Source organism: Boleophthalmus pectinirostris, unplaced genomic scaffold (genome assembly GCF_026225935.1).
Source record: "Boleophthalmus pectinirostris isolate CB_2022bp ecotype Guang Dong unplaced genomic scaffold, ASM2622593v1 HiC_scaffold_6, whole genome shotgun sequence".
In the NCBI taxonomy this organism is placed as follows: domain Eukaryota; kingdom Metazoa; phylum Chordata; class Actinopteri; order Gobiiformes; family Gobiidae; genus Boleophthalmus; species Boleophthalmus pectinirostris.
The window spans coordinates 29,434,466-29,449,826 of NW_026571447.1; the positions used below are offsets into that span (position 1 = coordinate 29,434,466).

The following is a 15,361-nucleotide window of genomic DNA, read 5'->3' on the forward strand; positions in this document are numbered from 1 at the left end:
CATAACTAACCCTAATATACACTATTCAAAACAGTAGCACTGACATCACCTTCCACACCATTCTCAAAAAAAGTCAACACATTGGTCAGTTTAAGATTTTATTGAAAACTTTAAGCAGTGTTAAACACTACATTGAAGATTTCCTTCTTAATCTTCCTCTTCATCATCAGCTCCTCCAGCTCCGCCCTGGCCCTTCTTGGCGTTCTTTCTCTTGACACGTCCGGGACGTCCACCACCGTACGGGGACCTGAGGGAGAAGTCAATGTGCTTCTGGCTGTCCAGGCGAACCACGAAGGAGGGAATGTTCACCACCTGTTTGCGGACACTGCACAAGACAAAACATTTATATAAATAAACATTTGGTAACAAACCAGTCCTGTTTGTACACTACACATTTAGACTGTGGCTGCAGGCTTCATTGACGAGGAATTCTTGACACCACAAAAAATCTGACATTTTAATCTTAATCATCAGCCCATACAGCCTGGAACTCATGTTCCTAGAATTGCCCGAGGTGCAATCCCCCAAACCTTACCTCAACCAGTGAGTCCAGGCCCTCTGAGAGATTGGCTCTGGGCAATGTGTCTAACAAGGTATACGGCTTTGATACCGAATTGACCTTGACGAAATGTTTAACTGACCCCATCAGGGGTGTTAACTGTTGGTGGTCCTCTGATAAAAGAGGAAGTTCATTTATTTCAGTTTCAAAATGCTGAAAACTGTCCATTGCTCTGAAGTCCCATCTTACCGGATGTGTCTTTGCCGGATCAGGACGCGGGCATGGTGGATACTTTTGGCAAGACCAAGTTTGAAAACCTGAGTTTGCAGCCTTCTCTCCAAAAAGTCCTCCACTTTCAGACCCAGGATGTAATCCAGCTTCATCTTGCCCTCATCAAGCACACCGATCCTCACCAGACGTCTCAGCAAGGCATTACCTGCAGAGAAATATCATTATATTATTCACCATTTCAGGTTTCATATATACACTGTTTGCTTTTTATAATTTGGCCTCATTGACGAGGAATTCGTGACACCATGGTTTAATCTGAAGGTAGATAAGGTTGTTTAATCATCGGCCATCACATTACTACATAAAGTGATAAGTTCTACCTTCAAAGAGACGTTTGGGGTCCTTCTCATCCAGAGTCAGCAGCTCTCTGGCGGCCTTACGGATCTTGGCCAGGGTGAACTTAACCCTCCACACTTCACGCTTGTTCCTCAGTCCATACTCGCCTGAGTAAATATGTTACAAGTTAATAACAGCACAACACCAAATGCATGTTAGTCAAACATGCTCCAACTTACCAATGAGCTTCAACTCCTGGTCGAGACGGGACTTCTCGAAAGGGCGGCGGGGGGTGACATAAGTCTTGCGACAAACCCAACTCCTGGCAACGGGCATGGCGACTTAAAAGTGCCTGCAATAAATGACACATAATTTAGCTAGGCAAGGTGTAGGCAGGTTAATCACGTTGCAAATCGTAGAGCATAACATCTAACGTGAAGCCGACAAGCAGACGGAGACAAAATAGGATCAAATGGAGCGTAGTTGATTAAGTATGCATTCGTGACGATTTCTAATAAAAGGGAAATGTCAAAACAACAGGAAATGTGCTGGATATCACTGCAGAAAATCGCAAGGCCGCAGCTTCAGCTACTGAGCTAACCACGTTTTTCAGTGAGTTAGCTTAGCTTAAGTTAGCATCTGAACAGAATCTGATAATTCACACAAAACATAACGATGACCATTTGAGAACAACTCGTGTTACGCCTAAAACTCCTATTTACACATAACGCATAACAAAAACTCTTTATTAACTGGATGTTCCGCTTAAACACATATTAAGACTGCTCCCCGTACCTGTTACGTTCAGGCGCACGCAATAAAGAGGACGTGAAGCCGGCCTCAATTCTTTATAAAGGCCTGACGCGGACTACATTACCCAGAAGACACCTCTTCAGCTGAGCGGAAATATAAACTTTGACATGAATGCCCTCTGTTGGTCACATAGAAAACTGCTAAACTACTGCAGCTACCGCCCCCATTTAAAATTATTGCATTTATCCTCAGCTGCGACTGGCCTATAACGTTTGATTTAATTACGGTTTGTAAGCCTAATTACAATGCCAATTTAAACAATATTGAAAAATCGACAAGATGTGATTATAACAGAACTTTGCACAGCATTGCACAGCATTATGATTATGATTTAACAGTATCGGTAAGTAAGTTTATTAAAACATTTCTACGGATTGGAAAACTTTCGCTTTATGTTTACGAGATGTTGTTAAGGTGGTAAACTCAGAAGGAGAAGGACGTGGGTGCCTATTTATACACCTCTGAAACGGGACCCTGTGCATGTGTCTCTGTCTGTCAGGCCTCCTCACACCGGTGGATGCACAGGAGCCCGCTGCTTCCTATTTCACTGAGCCAAAACCTGTCATTTCCAGCCAGGACTACGTTTGTTGTGGAGTTTTATGAAGTTTTGGCTCAGTGGTTTACAAGAGATTAGTCTTAAACTTTATTTTCTAAGCTCTCACTTTTATTTATTTTTTGATTAGTTGGTCAACATACTTTATTTTAAGTTTATATTGTAACTTTTTCTTTTTTATTTACTCTTTTTTTCCCCCTGGCTCCTGTGTGGTGTTTGGGCTATGCTCTCCTCACCCACTGTGATCCTTCAGCCGTATGGACTGCCTGTCTATCCACAGACAACAACATGCTACCCCAGCTTAGTCCAGGTAAGCCTCCTCAACTGTTAAAACACTTTATTTTCTGTGTGTCCTTCAGATTGGCAATTACAAGTCAACATAAATGCTTATGTACAAGCCTGCTGGAATATTTAAACACCCACCCAACCAACAGCTCAATACAAGCAGTGAATTCATTGAAGAAAAATAAATGGAGTAAATCGCTCTACTAGTACTACTACAACTAACACAATAATATAAATGAATGAATTAAAAAAGCCTCCCAAAATTTTGTTTGGCATGTGGAATGTATGCACCTACAGGTAGTAAGCACAGCCTTGTAGAACTACTGTTATAGCCTTAAGTTGCACCTTGTTAATTGTATTTCTAGTTAATGAAAACATAAGACAAGAAATAAATGAAATTAAGATGTAATACCTCATGAATAAACTAGATTGTTACTATTTTGCATAGTTAAATAAAAATATGTGTTTGTACTAAAAATATAAATTAAAACACAACTTCATAATGTTACATGCAAATTCAAAAGTAGCCGCAGTGCCCTGTTCTAACACTGCCCTGCCCTCAACCTTTTACTGTTATTACTATATTGTTTATATCAGTGATGGAGAAATCACAACAGTTCAGTGGGAGCCGCCCCAGAACCGGAGTCAAACTACTCAGATTCATTTTGGGGTTATCTTTAGTCTCAAGTGTCCCTGACGTGCCTGTAATGCCACCGTGGCTCTGCTATCTCTATACCTTATCGCTGGGCTGTATTTTTAGCAAACCACCAGCAGATAATGACAGAGAATACTTTACCACCTATGTTGTCTGTGGTCAACATGAGAGGTGTCTTGAAGTGCTCAGAAAAGTTCAGTTTTTCCCCTCCCCATATCTCCACCTACTGCCCACTGCTTATTTAATTGAGATTATAAAAAAAAAAACACATCATATATACATATACATACCTATACATATAGGGTTCAAAAATGTCACCTAACGTCTTTTATACAATAACAACAAGTTCATTATAATCTGCAGCTTGCATTAATGTAATGCCTCTATGAAGTGGCGGGCTCAAGACGTTTTGTAGTTTTGAGCAGGAAGTCAATGAACCTGTTTCTATCTAATTGATCGTCATATTTTTGTCAAGTAGATTGAAATTACTTAATTTTGCTTCTAAAATGATCAAGAACATATTTTATAAATTTGATCTCTTATATTGTAACACGATAAAGATGAACCAAATAATCTTAACGTGTTAAAGTTGAATCTAGAAGCTTGATTACTTTGTCATTTAGCTCAATAATGCAATAACAAACAAACCTAAAACATATCATACAATGATATATATATATATATATATATATATATATATATATATATATATATATATATATATATATATATATATATATATATATATATATATATATATATATATATATATATATAATTTTTTTTGCAAAAATGCAACCAGTCAAAGTTTGGACACACCATATATAAAGAAAACATTATGAGGCAAGGTGTATGGAATTATGTAATAAAGAAAACAAGGGAAATAACTATTACTCCTAACTTCTAACTATTTCTCAGCAAAGTAAAGGGTGGCTACTTTGATGATTTGAATACATAAAAAAAAGGAAAAAAAAATCTTTGATACATAATTCAATTTTGGAAAATGTAAAAAGTAGTAAAAATTTGACAGTTTGTCTGGTAGTGTATAATATATATAATATAATATACTATAATATAGACTTAGACTTAGACAAAATGTATCGATCCAGAAGAGAAATTATTTGGACACAGTAGCTCACACATCACAATATATTTAACAAATATGTGTATGTATATGTATATGTATATGTGTATGTGTATGTGTATGTGTATGTGTATGTATATGTAACCTTGTAATAGCTATTACACAAGGTTTATGAATGATGCGTCACTTTCTCTGTCCATCCTGTTATCTGTTAAAGAAACACAGGCCTGTATCTTGACTTGAGTTGCAGAGTTGATTTTATTTATACTCTGACTGTTAAAACCACATCTGCAGTCAGTGTCCTGTGAGTGTAAATCCTGAAGCAGCTGTCCCAGCATGCACCTGGCTCTGAGCCATTGACCTCTAACCTCAAAATGACAGCTGAAGAAGTGGAGTACGATACAGGAAGCAAATGGGAGTCAAAAACGGCCTAGGAGAGACGGACTCTGCGTCTGGGATTGCTTAACAGTGTGTCTTTAATGCATTAAAGATCCAGTATGTGACTTGGACGGAGAACGTCAGCTGCATGATTCCATGGAAATAGAAAGTTAAAAGTTAAAACCATACTTGGAATCGTTCTCAGTGGAGATAGATAAGTTTTATGTCATACTGTGCAACATCATAGCCATGGAAAAAAAACAAACCAAATATGAGTCAGTTTTGTTGTTTGTCATAGACAGGATGCAGTAAAAATGTCAAAAAATCACACATGCTTTTATCTAAGTCTATGCTTTGACTAAAAACTGTTCCTTTAACAACATATTTTCAGATACAGTTATGTAATAGTAATAGATGTTTGTGTCATAATCACACATTCATTGTAAAAAATCAACAAAAAAGGATCTCAGGTGTTTAGTTACAATAAAAGTATTACTATTAACATTCCTCAGCGTGTTAGTGAGCAGTAATGTTTATGTCACTCTACCCCACTATATATATAAATGGACATAGTTAACCCACTAGCTGACACATTCCAAATAGGAAATGTGCACGGGCAAGCTTCTGGCTTCGACTCCGACTCCAAATCACTTTGTATTGGAAAACTGTCACCCTTCTCTCCATAACTGCTGCTGTCAGGGTCGTCATTTTGGTTTTACATGATTCTGGTGTTTTTATTTTGCCTTTTTGTTTGCTCCAAATTAGCCTTGTGAGCTTCGTTTGACTGGAGCTGAACTCTATGGGCGATATCACACTCTCACGTTTTTATACAGTCCAGCAGTCCAATACAGCTCTGCCCTGATAGTGAAGTCTGTGAACAATCAGCAGTGCCCTGACCGAGACGATGACCAGAGCTGAACTCTGATATGTGTCTGGAGATAAAAAAGGCATTCTGGTGGAAAAGTGTTATTCTCGATTTTCTTCATCAAAATTAAACCACCACACAATAAAAGCAATATTAAGGACACTTTAAAACCATATTAATACATTTGTTATTTGCACTTGCAGGTGAGAATCGAGATTTCATTTTAATCTGTGTTTTAAGGTAAAGGGAAATTTGACCCATCCTTCAAAGTTCGCTGGGGCAGTAGCACAGTGGACCCAGATTTGAGAATTTTAATTTGATTCCAGATCTTGAGCTAGTCTTAGTCAGGACTACCTTAGCTGGATGATTTTACCTACGGTGCATGTTTTGGGAGTGCTATATGCCTGGCAGACAAAATAAAGATGATCACAATAAAGGCTACAATACAACATATATTTTAGATTTATTATGTACTTATAAAACTATATTGTAGTGTAAGTAAATATAAATGAAGAGGGGACTTTATATCTTCTGTTTTAGCCTTGGCTGTTGATTTTGATGAAAGTGAATGACGTTTGGGACAGGAGGTTGGTGTTAAAAGGTTGATTGACGGATACAGATGACCACAGCTGTCACGCACCTTTTGGTTCAGCTATCCTGCGATCTGATTGGTCAATTAGCAGAACTTTTGCTGCAGGGGGCGGGTGGTCAGCTGGTTTAAACATGCAGCAGCTGTGGGACAGGGCATCAGACACGGCTGAAGGCCCAGGAGAGGTAAGACAATGCATTTAAATGATTAAATATCGGACTGGATGTTGTTTTTGGATGTTGGAGTCACAGTTAACTGTTAGTTTATGAGTAAAATTATTTGGTATTCTTAGATTGGTTTGTGCTGTTAAAATTGTTCTTCCTATGTCTCTTTAAAGTAATCTATGACCACATATCATTGCTATTTCCTAATTTAATCGTGAAGAAAGAACATGGCAGTTTAGTGGTGATGGTTGTGCAGAGTGTGTGCTGTGGTCAGGTGGGATATAGGAGACACTTGGACTGAAAGAGTTGGATCATCACAGTGTGTTTTTAGACAGTGCTCTGATCCCATTTTAGATTCAAAATTCTCCTTCTCTCTTCCAGGGGGGTCCCTCTCAGGAGGCCGGCAGCGCTGACCCATCTCTGCCCCAGGTCTATGCCCCGCCCCCCTCATACCCCCCTCCAGGGCAGGGACCACCTACCTCTGCGGGACGGCTGCCGGCTCTGGACTTCAGCTCCCCTCACAGCAGCTCGGAGTACCCCGAGCATCCCCCTCTGAGAGTGTACCAGGGCCCCCAGCACGAGGCTGTGGAGAGCCTGGGCTCCGCCAACACGGTAAGGGCCTAAGACCTGGTCCCACAGGACTGCCCCAACACAACCTGACCTGAGGACCATAGGTAGATGATGTTCATCAGGACCAGACTAGAGTTTCCTCTATATTTAGAGCCACCTCCATAGTGTCATGTGTGTCCATGTACGGGCGTGTGCAGAGGCACTTTCTTCTTCTCACGGGGTCCATTTCATGGTAAGGAAACAGATGAAGCGGGTGTCCTTAGAAATACTGTATGGTTTAAAATGTGAAATGTTTTTAAATGTAATGTGTATGTTTATTGTGCATAATTAATGGTATAGTTACTTTCTGTTTACTCAACCATTTCATCAGAAAAATATCATGTCGATGTAATCCCTCATTCATCAAGAGTGATCTATGGTCTCAAATGTTTCAAAGGTTTTCATCTGGACAATGTTTTTAAGCTTGTTTTTGTGACTTTTGGAGTGCAGCCAAAATGTATTGAGCTTAAAAACATTGTCCAGATGACCTCTTCTGAAACATTTGGCTGTATGAGATTTTGTGTAACAGACATAAGCTTGACTTCAGTCTCTGCAGCTCACTGCTGCTCCCTTTCACACCTGTGGCCCCGTTTATATATTTTATCACTAGAGCCTCTGACAAACTTGGGTCGCTGCTGATTTTCGTTGGAAAAGTTGAGAGGTCGTCGTCCTGCTCAGAGTCTCGCACAGGTCCAGAGCACTGTACTGCATCGTGACCCCTGACCCCGCCCCTAGCCCCCTGACCCCGCCCCATCACTGCCTGTTTGTGTGTGGACGGATGTGATGGCTGCTGTCTCCAGCCGCGGCTCGTCAGCGTAGTGTAATACAGCGGCTGCGTCCCATTATGTTTGTGAAGCACCCCTGTGTGAACATCTCTCCCACTTTCCCTTTCTCTCTGTCACAAACTTATTAATGGCGCCACTTGACACTTGACCTTTAACCTTTGCCAGAAAAGCAGCACCGTGGCCCAGACTCTTCTCCAGCTTCATGCACTTTACTGTAGTTCACTCTTCACTGTGTCTCATTCCTCTTTTTTACATCATTGCTTTTTCCTGCTTGTTTCTTTTTGCTGCCAAAGCTCAGTTCTGTTCACAAGTAACTTTTTACACTTCATTTATTATTAATTATTAAGATTATTCATTTTTTCCGTAAAATACAAACAAACAGTGTGTAAAGTAGGGCTGCACAATATATTACACAATTGGCTGATGCAAGATCTGTGTACTGTTCTTAACGAAATTATTGCAAATCAGTTGTTGTTCTTCATTATTTACAGAGATTTAACAGTTTTACACTTACAATTTTAGTCATGTTTTGTCAGAAAATCACCATCTGTAATTATTGTTACCGCAGTCTGAAGAAAGCAAAGGTCAGGCGAGGGGAGATCTGCATCTACTGGTAAAAAAAAAAAAAAAAAAATTGCAGAAGGTAGCTTTAAAGTTGTGTTTTTGTTTATTCTTTTAAGGTTTTCATTTTGACATTTTGTTTGTTTTTTGTCCAACGTCACTTTTTCTGTCAAAGTGGTATATTAAGATTATTATTTTATTTTTACAATATTTACTATAGTTATTGAAATCCCACTTTTTTCTCATATCGTGCAGCCCTAGTGTTCAGCCCTAGCATCGTGGTGCATTGTGGGATAGTGAATGTTTTGACACATTAGTGGGTGCATGTTTAAATTGACTGTTTTATTGTACTGAGCTTAGCCACTCAACCACACTTTTTCAAATGTGAACCTGTTTTTAATTTATATGTTTAATTTAACTGTTTTGTAAACCATCTTCTAGGACTCTTTTTAATTTGTGTGTTATTATTGGGCATGTGTTCAAAATGCCTCACTAAATCGGAGCCACGCCTCCTCACGTTTGCCTGAGAAGGACCACTGATTGTTGAATGCTCTTTGGTTTGGATCACACAACTTCATGATCAGTTTTTGCTTAATGTCTTGCGATGCTTCTGCAAAACAAAACAGGAAAATGACTTGACTTTCTGTTTTCTTCTTATTTTATTCCTCTTTCTCTCACACACTGCAGAATTAATATCTTTGAGTGAAAATGACTTGACTTCAGAATATTTATCCAATATTTGTCTTGTTTTACAATAATTAGGGATGTAACGATATCCAAATCTCACGGTACGATATTTATTGTGATATTTTGAAGAGGCTGATATAATTGTAGATGGAACACTTTTTTGCTTTTAAAATACCATAACAAGATTTTGGTGTGAATTATTACCATCATAATTCCAAGTATTCAAGTAAAAAACATATAACTTCATGTTGTCTGGAATGAAATGAATCATGGGAAATGTAGTTTCCGATGTTTATAAGCTGTTGCTACTATAAAACCATGCATTTAAGCAAAGGAACTTGTAATTTGATATATTGTGACAGCCCATGATATTATTGTGAGACTTTTGACGATACATTATCACAATATTTCGGTTATTGTGACGTCCCTAGTAATAATCATAGCATGTATATATATTTTATTGCTTTACAAGTCTCTCAAAGCCCTACGCTGTAGTCATTATCCACTTCACACTATGGGGCACACTACAAACACCCAGAGACAGTGTGATAGTGATAGTGTCCGTTCCAGTCTAATGCAGTCCAGTCTGGCTCAGTACACCACAGAAAGGGAATTTCTGTAACAGCTACTACTGAAGCCACAGCTGCACTAGGACAGACTGACAGAAGCAAGGCTGCCAATCTGCACCATCAGCCCATCCAACGAGCACAGTCATTCTTGGCACAGTGGGTGAAGGGTCTTGCCTAAAGATACAACAGCTGTATGTGCTCACCCATGCTGGGGTCAATCTGCTGACCTTAACAAATGAAAGTTCTTCTCTGACAAACTCTCAAATAATTTTGGTTAGATTAAGAAAAATATACACTGATGACATCCAGAGTGATTAAGTAAATATTAACGAGGCAAAATTACTCAAAACAAGACATATATTTGATAAATAATCTGACATCTGAAGTCATGTTTAACTCATGTAGATATTCATTTCTTCCAGTGCATCATCTTTGTGTTATTCTCATCTGTTCCTCTCTTCACTTGTTCTGTTCTTGTTTGGCACCAGGAGGACGGTCTGACCCCCGCGAGCTCGGACCCCTCCCTCCCGGTGTCAGGGGCCGGCAGTGGGGCAGGAAGTGGCAGTGAGGAGGAGGGCTCCAGTAAAGCGCAGCCAAAACGCCTCCATGTGTCCAACATCCCATTTCGCTTCAGAGACCCTGACCTCCGCCAGATGTTTGGGGTATGTCTCCGCCGTCATCAATCTCATATCTTACATTTTTTTTAACTTGACTTCAGTGTAATTTATATTATATCTTTATTTAAAACTTTTTTTGATAACAGAAATAGAAAATGAAATGATCACATTATTATCTGCCTATTAAGTACAACTGTCCACCATAATACTAAGTAATAATAAGAGTACATTGAAGAAAGTTTAATAATATAAGACAAATCTTGTAAAACCTATTCAAAACCAGATTCTGAATTCAAGTCTTTTTTTTCAATGTAAAGGCCATAGACTGTGCACTCATAACTTTTGTATTAGGGCAATGCAGTCAAAGTGATACCATGTTTTCTACTTTCAGCAATTTGGTAAAATCCTCGATGTTGAAATAATCTTCAATGAGAGAGGGTCAAAGGTGAGATAACCTCCTCCTCATGTTCTGAGTACAAGTGGTGTGTTGAAAAACTTAAGGAATTCATGTTTTGGCAGGGATTTGGTTTTGTAACTTTCGAGAGTGCGACTGAGGCCGACCGTGCACGAGAAAAACTAAACGGAACAATTGTGGAAGGGAGAAAGATTGAGGTAACAACAATAAACATTTTGTATTAGTTTAATATTATCTAAATATAGTATTATACTGTTATTGAAGGATAATCTTTTTTTTACAACTATTTAAAAAAAAAGTATGAATAACTGGCTGTGTATATGTACACATTTTTACACAGTGCTCTCGTAGGGTCATGTTAATTTACTTAAAAAATATTATTATATAAATAAAGACATAACACACATATACAATCAATAATGCTATAAAATATTCATTCCTACAGAAAAATATATTTTTTCGTTCTTTTGTTCTTCAAAGGTAAATAATGCCACTGCTAGAGTCGTCACCAAGAAGCCACAGACTGCTCTTGTGAATGGAGAACTGTCAGGTGACTTTTGTCTTTTCTGTCTTTTTATCTGGGCTCTGGTTTAAACTCTAGTATAAACTCTAACAGAATATTTGCCTCCTGCAGCTTCAGGTTGGAAGATTAATCCTGTGATGGGAGCGATGTATGCACCTGAGCTCTACACAGGTATGTTCCTCTATTTGAACACAAATGTCACAAAGTCAGTTCTGTTATTTCATCTTTATTATTTGGGGGCTGAAGACATTCAACATTAGACTTACTGTAAGCAGAAATGACACAACTGCACTTTTTTATGATTTACATATAGGTTTATTGGACCTCTGTTTACTCATTGGCCCCATCTTTTGACTAATGTGATTAGTCAAAGGTTAAAGCTCTTAAGTTATGTTAACATTTGTTTTGTCTGTTATGATAGGGATCAGCTCTCGCAATTTTTAATTTAATCTGGTTTACATTTGTTGAATCATTAGAACTTTATGCATAAAATCACCTGACCAAAGTGGCTAGTGGAACTTAAATTTGTTAGTAGCCAAAATAAACACGCAAAATGCCAGTATGTGGCAAAGTGTGTGCAAAGTTCTGTTTTTAGCAACATTGACAACATTTTAAACATTGATGAATCCTGACATTTTGTATTTGAATTGTAACTGAGTGCTGCTTTGACTGTGTAGTTGCCAGTTTCCCGTACCCAGTGGCCACGCCCACATTAGCCTATCGAGGGTCTGCGCTCCGAGGCCGAGGACGGGCCGTCTACAACACCATCCGCTCTGCTGCTGCTGCCACTCCTGCTGCCCTGCCTGCGTACCCCGGGTGAGAACACTCAGATATAGGATCCAGACTAGACTTTAGTGATCAGCTTGATTCATTTGGGACAGGATTTAATATTGACTTTAATATTTTGCAGAGTGGTGTATCAGGACGGGCTGTACGGAGCAGAGGTTTATGTAAGTTACAAATATTTCACCAATTGTGAAATATTGATATTATTACATTAAGAATAACTGTATAAGAGGTTCTGATGCAGTCCAGATATTTTAGTTATTATGACAAAACAGGCACAACACAAAGCTTATAGGTTAAACATTATTATCTGTTTTTTTTCTATTCAGTCTTCATTTTCATTTTATATTTTGCATACAGGGGGGCTATCCTGCTGCTTATCGAGTGGCCCAGTCAGCGTCTGCAGCTGCGACCTACAGTGATGGGTGGGTGATCCTTTTGCTTGAACTAAAACAAATGAAAGTTACTGTCATTTGGTTGTGACGGTGGCTCTGAAAGTTTACAACCTGTTCAAGTTTACACTGCTGTTGTATTCATGAGCAAGATGCATGGGCACACAAAAGTGCATAGCATTTTTTTTTATGTGATTAGAATAAAGATATGGGTAAATATATATATATGAGGAACACTAATTAGTAAATAAAATAAAAATAGAATGACTGAGTATTATATTTCTTCAGATATGGGCGTGTGTATGCCACAGCTGCAGACCCTTATCATCACTCAGTCGGACCCACAACAACATATGGAGTTGGGACAATGGTGAGTTGTGTCAAAACATACTAATGGCAGCGACATTATTCAACAGATACTTTGCAGTAACATCACTCTGGGGAGTTCTACATGTATCTCCATGGCAGAATGTTCAGGAGGTTCTATGGCTACGCAATGCACACACTGCCAAAAAGTGTTATTTATTGTCTGAAAACTCAATAAAAAAATACCAAATGGATTTAAATAACACATTTTCAGGAGCCTATGATCAATATGAGCGTTCATGGTCCCGTTTAAGTGTTTGATTTTCAATAAAAAAGTGAGAGTGACTAACTTAAAACTGTTAGTTAATGGTAGCTTGTGACTGGAATTTTATTTGTTAAACAGGATGAATCAGCTCACGGGTTGTGTTAAATTTAAAATAAAATAAAAGTCTAACAAAGCCACAAACAAAGCAGTGCCTGTAGTTAGCATCACACCCCCAGAGATTCTTGGCGACATCAGCTGTGAAGTATCAATTACATTTATTTTGTGAAGCACTTATGACACCTGGAACTGTTCCTCTGTCAACAGGCCAGTCTGTACAGAGGAGGCTACAACCGCTTCACCCCGTACTGAAAACAAAAGGCTGAGATTCATGGGCGTGGGTCTGGAGGTCTGAGGTCTGGAGGTCTGGAGGGTCTGGATGTCTGGAGGTCCTTAAGCTCAGGACATGTGGACAAAGGCTTTGTATCTCTGAGTGTTTTTTTAAGGGGCGAGAGTTGTAAATATGTTGGAGCCATATTGACTACTGACAACTATGCAGATGAAAAATCATTTTGTACAATATTTATAGTTACTTAAATTCATGTTATTTAAAAAAGTTGGTTTTAGAACTAATATTATAGATGTGCCAAATTATGGGCGGGCGATGCAACAACAAAATTCATAATATTATACTGTATATGTAGGATTTTTTTTTTTTTTTGGAATAAGTGTTAACGAAGGGTGCTTGTCCTGGTTTGGTCTTGTTCTAGTCCTAGTGTAGCCCTGCTTTAATCCAGGTTTAGTCCCAGTTTAGTCTCAATGTTGATGTTGTATGTATGTGCAAGTGATCTGGGAGATACTATGACAAAGGCTGACCAATAGGAGGAGTGGGTGGGGAAGTTAACGGCATATTTGAGCGTAAGGTTTCATTTAATAGAAATCCACTGAAAACTGATATATCTTGATTTGGTAATATTGTTATGTCGCCCATCCCTTTGCAAACTACTGTGAGACTTATTGTCACACTGTAAAAAAACATGTTGTGGTATGGTGGTATGTTTTTGCTGTGCAGATGTCCGCTCTGGGACAGTCTTTTGCCTTTTCTTACAATCTACCTCTCAAACGTTCAGCTCCTCACACAGGGTTCATTGTTGCTATTCAGTTTTGTATTTAAGCCACATTTATTTCCTACTTTCACCTACCTACTTTTACTGTTTAAATCATTTTCTGATCTTTTGTGCAAAACTTTTCGGTCTTCTTTACCAGAGGTGGGTAGAAATAACTTGAGTAATAGTCCTATTATTTTGAAGTAAAGGATTTTAAGGTTGTGTTTCTTAAGTTAAGCTAATTATTTATTTATTTATTTATCAGATTTTACACTCTATTATCCAGACTACATCCTTACTAAAACATAAATCAGATATTAGATGGTAGCTTATTTGAGTATTTACAACAAATACATTATTTTTGTCCTCACTGAGTTGTTGCTTTGGCTTGAATGTTCCACAGTATCGCGTTAAAATCTATCTGTCACCATGGAGACAAGATTGTTGCGCCTTCAAGCCAAGTTACACATCAGATCTGTGGAGAGATCTGTAATTTTGTGTAATTAAAACACCTGCAATTAAATAAATGCAAGATAGGTAAATTTATTAACATATCTACTACCTGAAAAGTTACGCAATGCACCTTTAATTTTACTTGAATCACAACTTACTACGATTACCATCACCTCTTCTTACTTGACTGCTCTACCCACCTCTGGTCTTTTTTTTCTTTGGGTATAATATTTTTCTTTCTGTTTAAATTCTGTTTCTGATATTATTTATAATCTCTAGTTTCTTTCTAGTTTCTGTTGCACTTTTCCTGCTGTGATGTTTACCTTTGAATAAACTATTTCTCCTTTTTCCTTTTTCTGCCTTTTATTGATTCTGTCTTTTCTACTCAAACTTTTTTCCTCTGTGTTTAACCTTTCATTTTAACCTTTCCAATCTCTAGTATTTATTATGTATTAGTCTGTGTGTGCTGCTTCTTTTCTTTGCGTCTTTTCCTGCTGTTGTGAATGTCTCTTTACATATTTATTTTAAACTTTTCTTAAATTTCTTTCCTGGTTTTGCATGCATGCCTTTACTTTTGACCATATCATAACCTGCTTTATATTTCACTGTAAAAATAGAATACACACATTAGTTATAATTACTTGAATATGGAAGCTAAGTGATTTTTAAATGAAGTTAGTTGGTTAGTAGGTTTATATTATTCTTATTTCTACTTAGATCAGAAGTCAGAAAGGCATAAAAAAACAAGCAATATATTATAAGTTTAAAGAATATATCATGTTCAATACAATTTCTTCCAATTTTCAGTGATTTTACAAATGTAGTTAGTTACATTTTG

The 15,361-nt window shown here is 38.0% G+C and overlaps 2 protein-coding genes across 2 annotated transcripts; one reads left to right on the plus strand and one right to left on the minus strand.

Annotated features, from left to right (window-relative positions):
- Positions 1–85: 85 nt before the first annotated feature.
- rps9 (ribosomal protein S9) lies at positions 86–1,939 on the minus strand. The gene is made up of 5 exons (XM_020927970.2): positions 1,862–1,939; positions 1,306–1,418; positions 1,111–1,233; positions 749–935; positions 86–325 (listed from the first exon to the last, which is right to left on the minus strand). Exons 2-5 carry the CDS (start codon positions 1,400–1,402, stop codon positions 148–150), a joined length of 585 nt encoding a protein of 194 aa, XP_020783629.1. The 5' UTR covers positions 1,403–1,418; positions 1,862–1,939; the 3' UTR covers positions 86–147.
- A 530-nt stretch (positions 1,940–2,469) lies between these two features.
- Positions 2,470–15,132, plus strand: rbfox1l (RNA binding fox-1 homolog 1, like). Its single transcript, XM_020928041.2, has 12 exons — positions 2,470–2,742; positions 6,834–7,064; positions 10,152–10,325; positions 10,672–10,725; positions 10,800–10,892; positions 11,176–11,245; positions 11,330–11,389; positions 11,896–12,034; positions 12,129–12,168; positions 12,365–12,429; positions 12,685–12,766; positions 13,292–15,132. Exons 1-12 carry the CDS (start codon positions 2,656–2,658, stop codon positions 13,334–13,336), a joined length of 1,140 nt encoding a protein of 379 aa, XP_020783700.1. The 5' UTR covers positions 2,470–2,655; the 3' UTR covers positions 13,337–15,132.
- The last annotated feature ends 229 nt before the right edge of the window (positions 15,133–15,361 follow it).

Excerpts from the sequence above, each read along its gene's own strand:
- rbfox1l (XM_020928041.2), top strand. The coding sequence starts at position 2,656 with ATGCTCTCCTCACCCACTGTGATCCTTCAGCCGTATGGACTGCCTGTC. Across the intron at positions 11,246-11,329 it reads TGTGAATGGAGAACTGTCAG|CTTCAGGTTGGAAGATTAAT; the intron begins GTGACTTTTGTC and ends TGCCTCCTGCAG. Across the intron at positions 12,430-12,684 it reads GCTGCGACCTACAGTGATGG|ATATGGGCGTGTGTATGCCA; the intron begins GTGGGTGATCCT and ends ATATTTCTTCAG.
- rps9 (XM_020927970.2), bottom strand. The coding sequence starts at position 1,402 with ATGCCCGTTGCCAGGAGTTGGGTTTGTCGCAAGACTTATGTCACCCCC. Across the intron at positions 1,234-1,305 it reads CCAGGAGTTGAAGCTCATTG|GCGAGTATGGACTGAGGAAC; the intron begins GTAAGTTGGAGC and ends ATATTTACTCAG. Across the intron at positions 936-1,110 it reads CCCCAAACGTCTCTTTGAAG|GTAATGCCTTGCTGAGACGT; the intron begins GTAGAACTTATC and ends ATTTCTCTGCAG.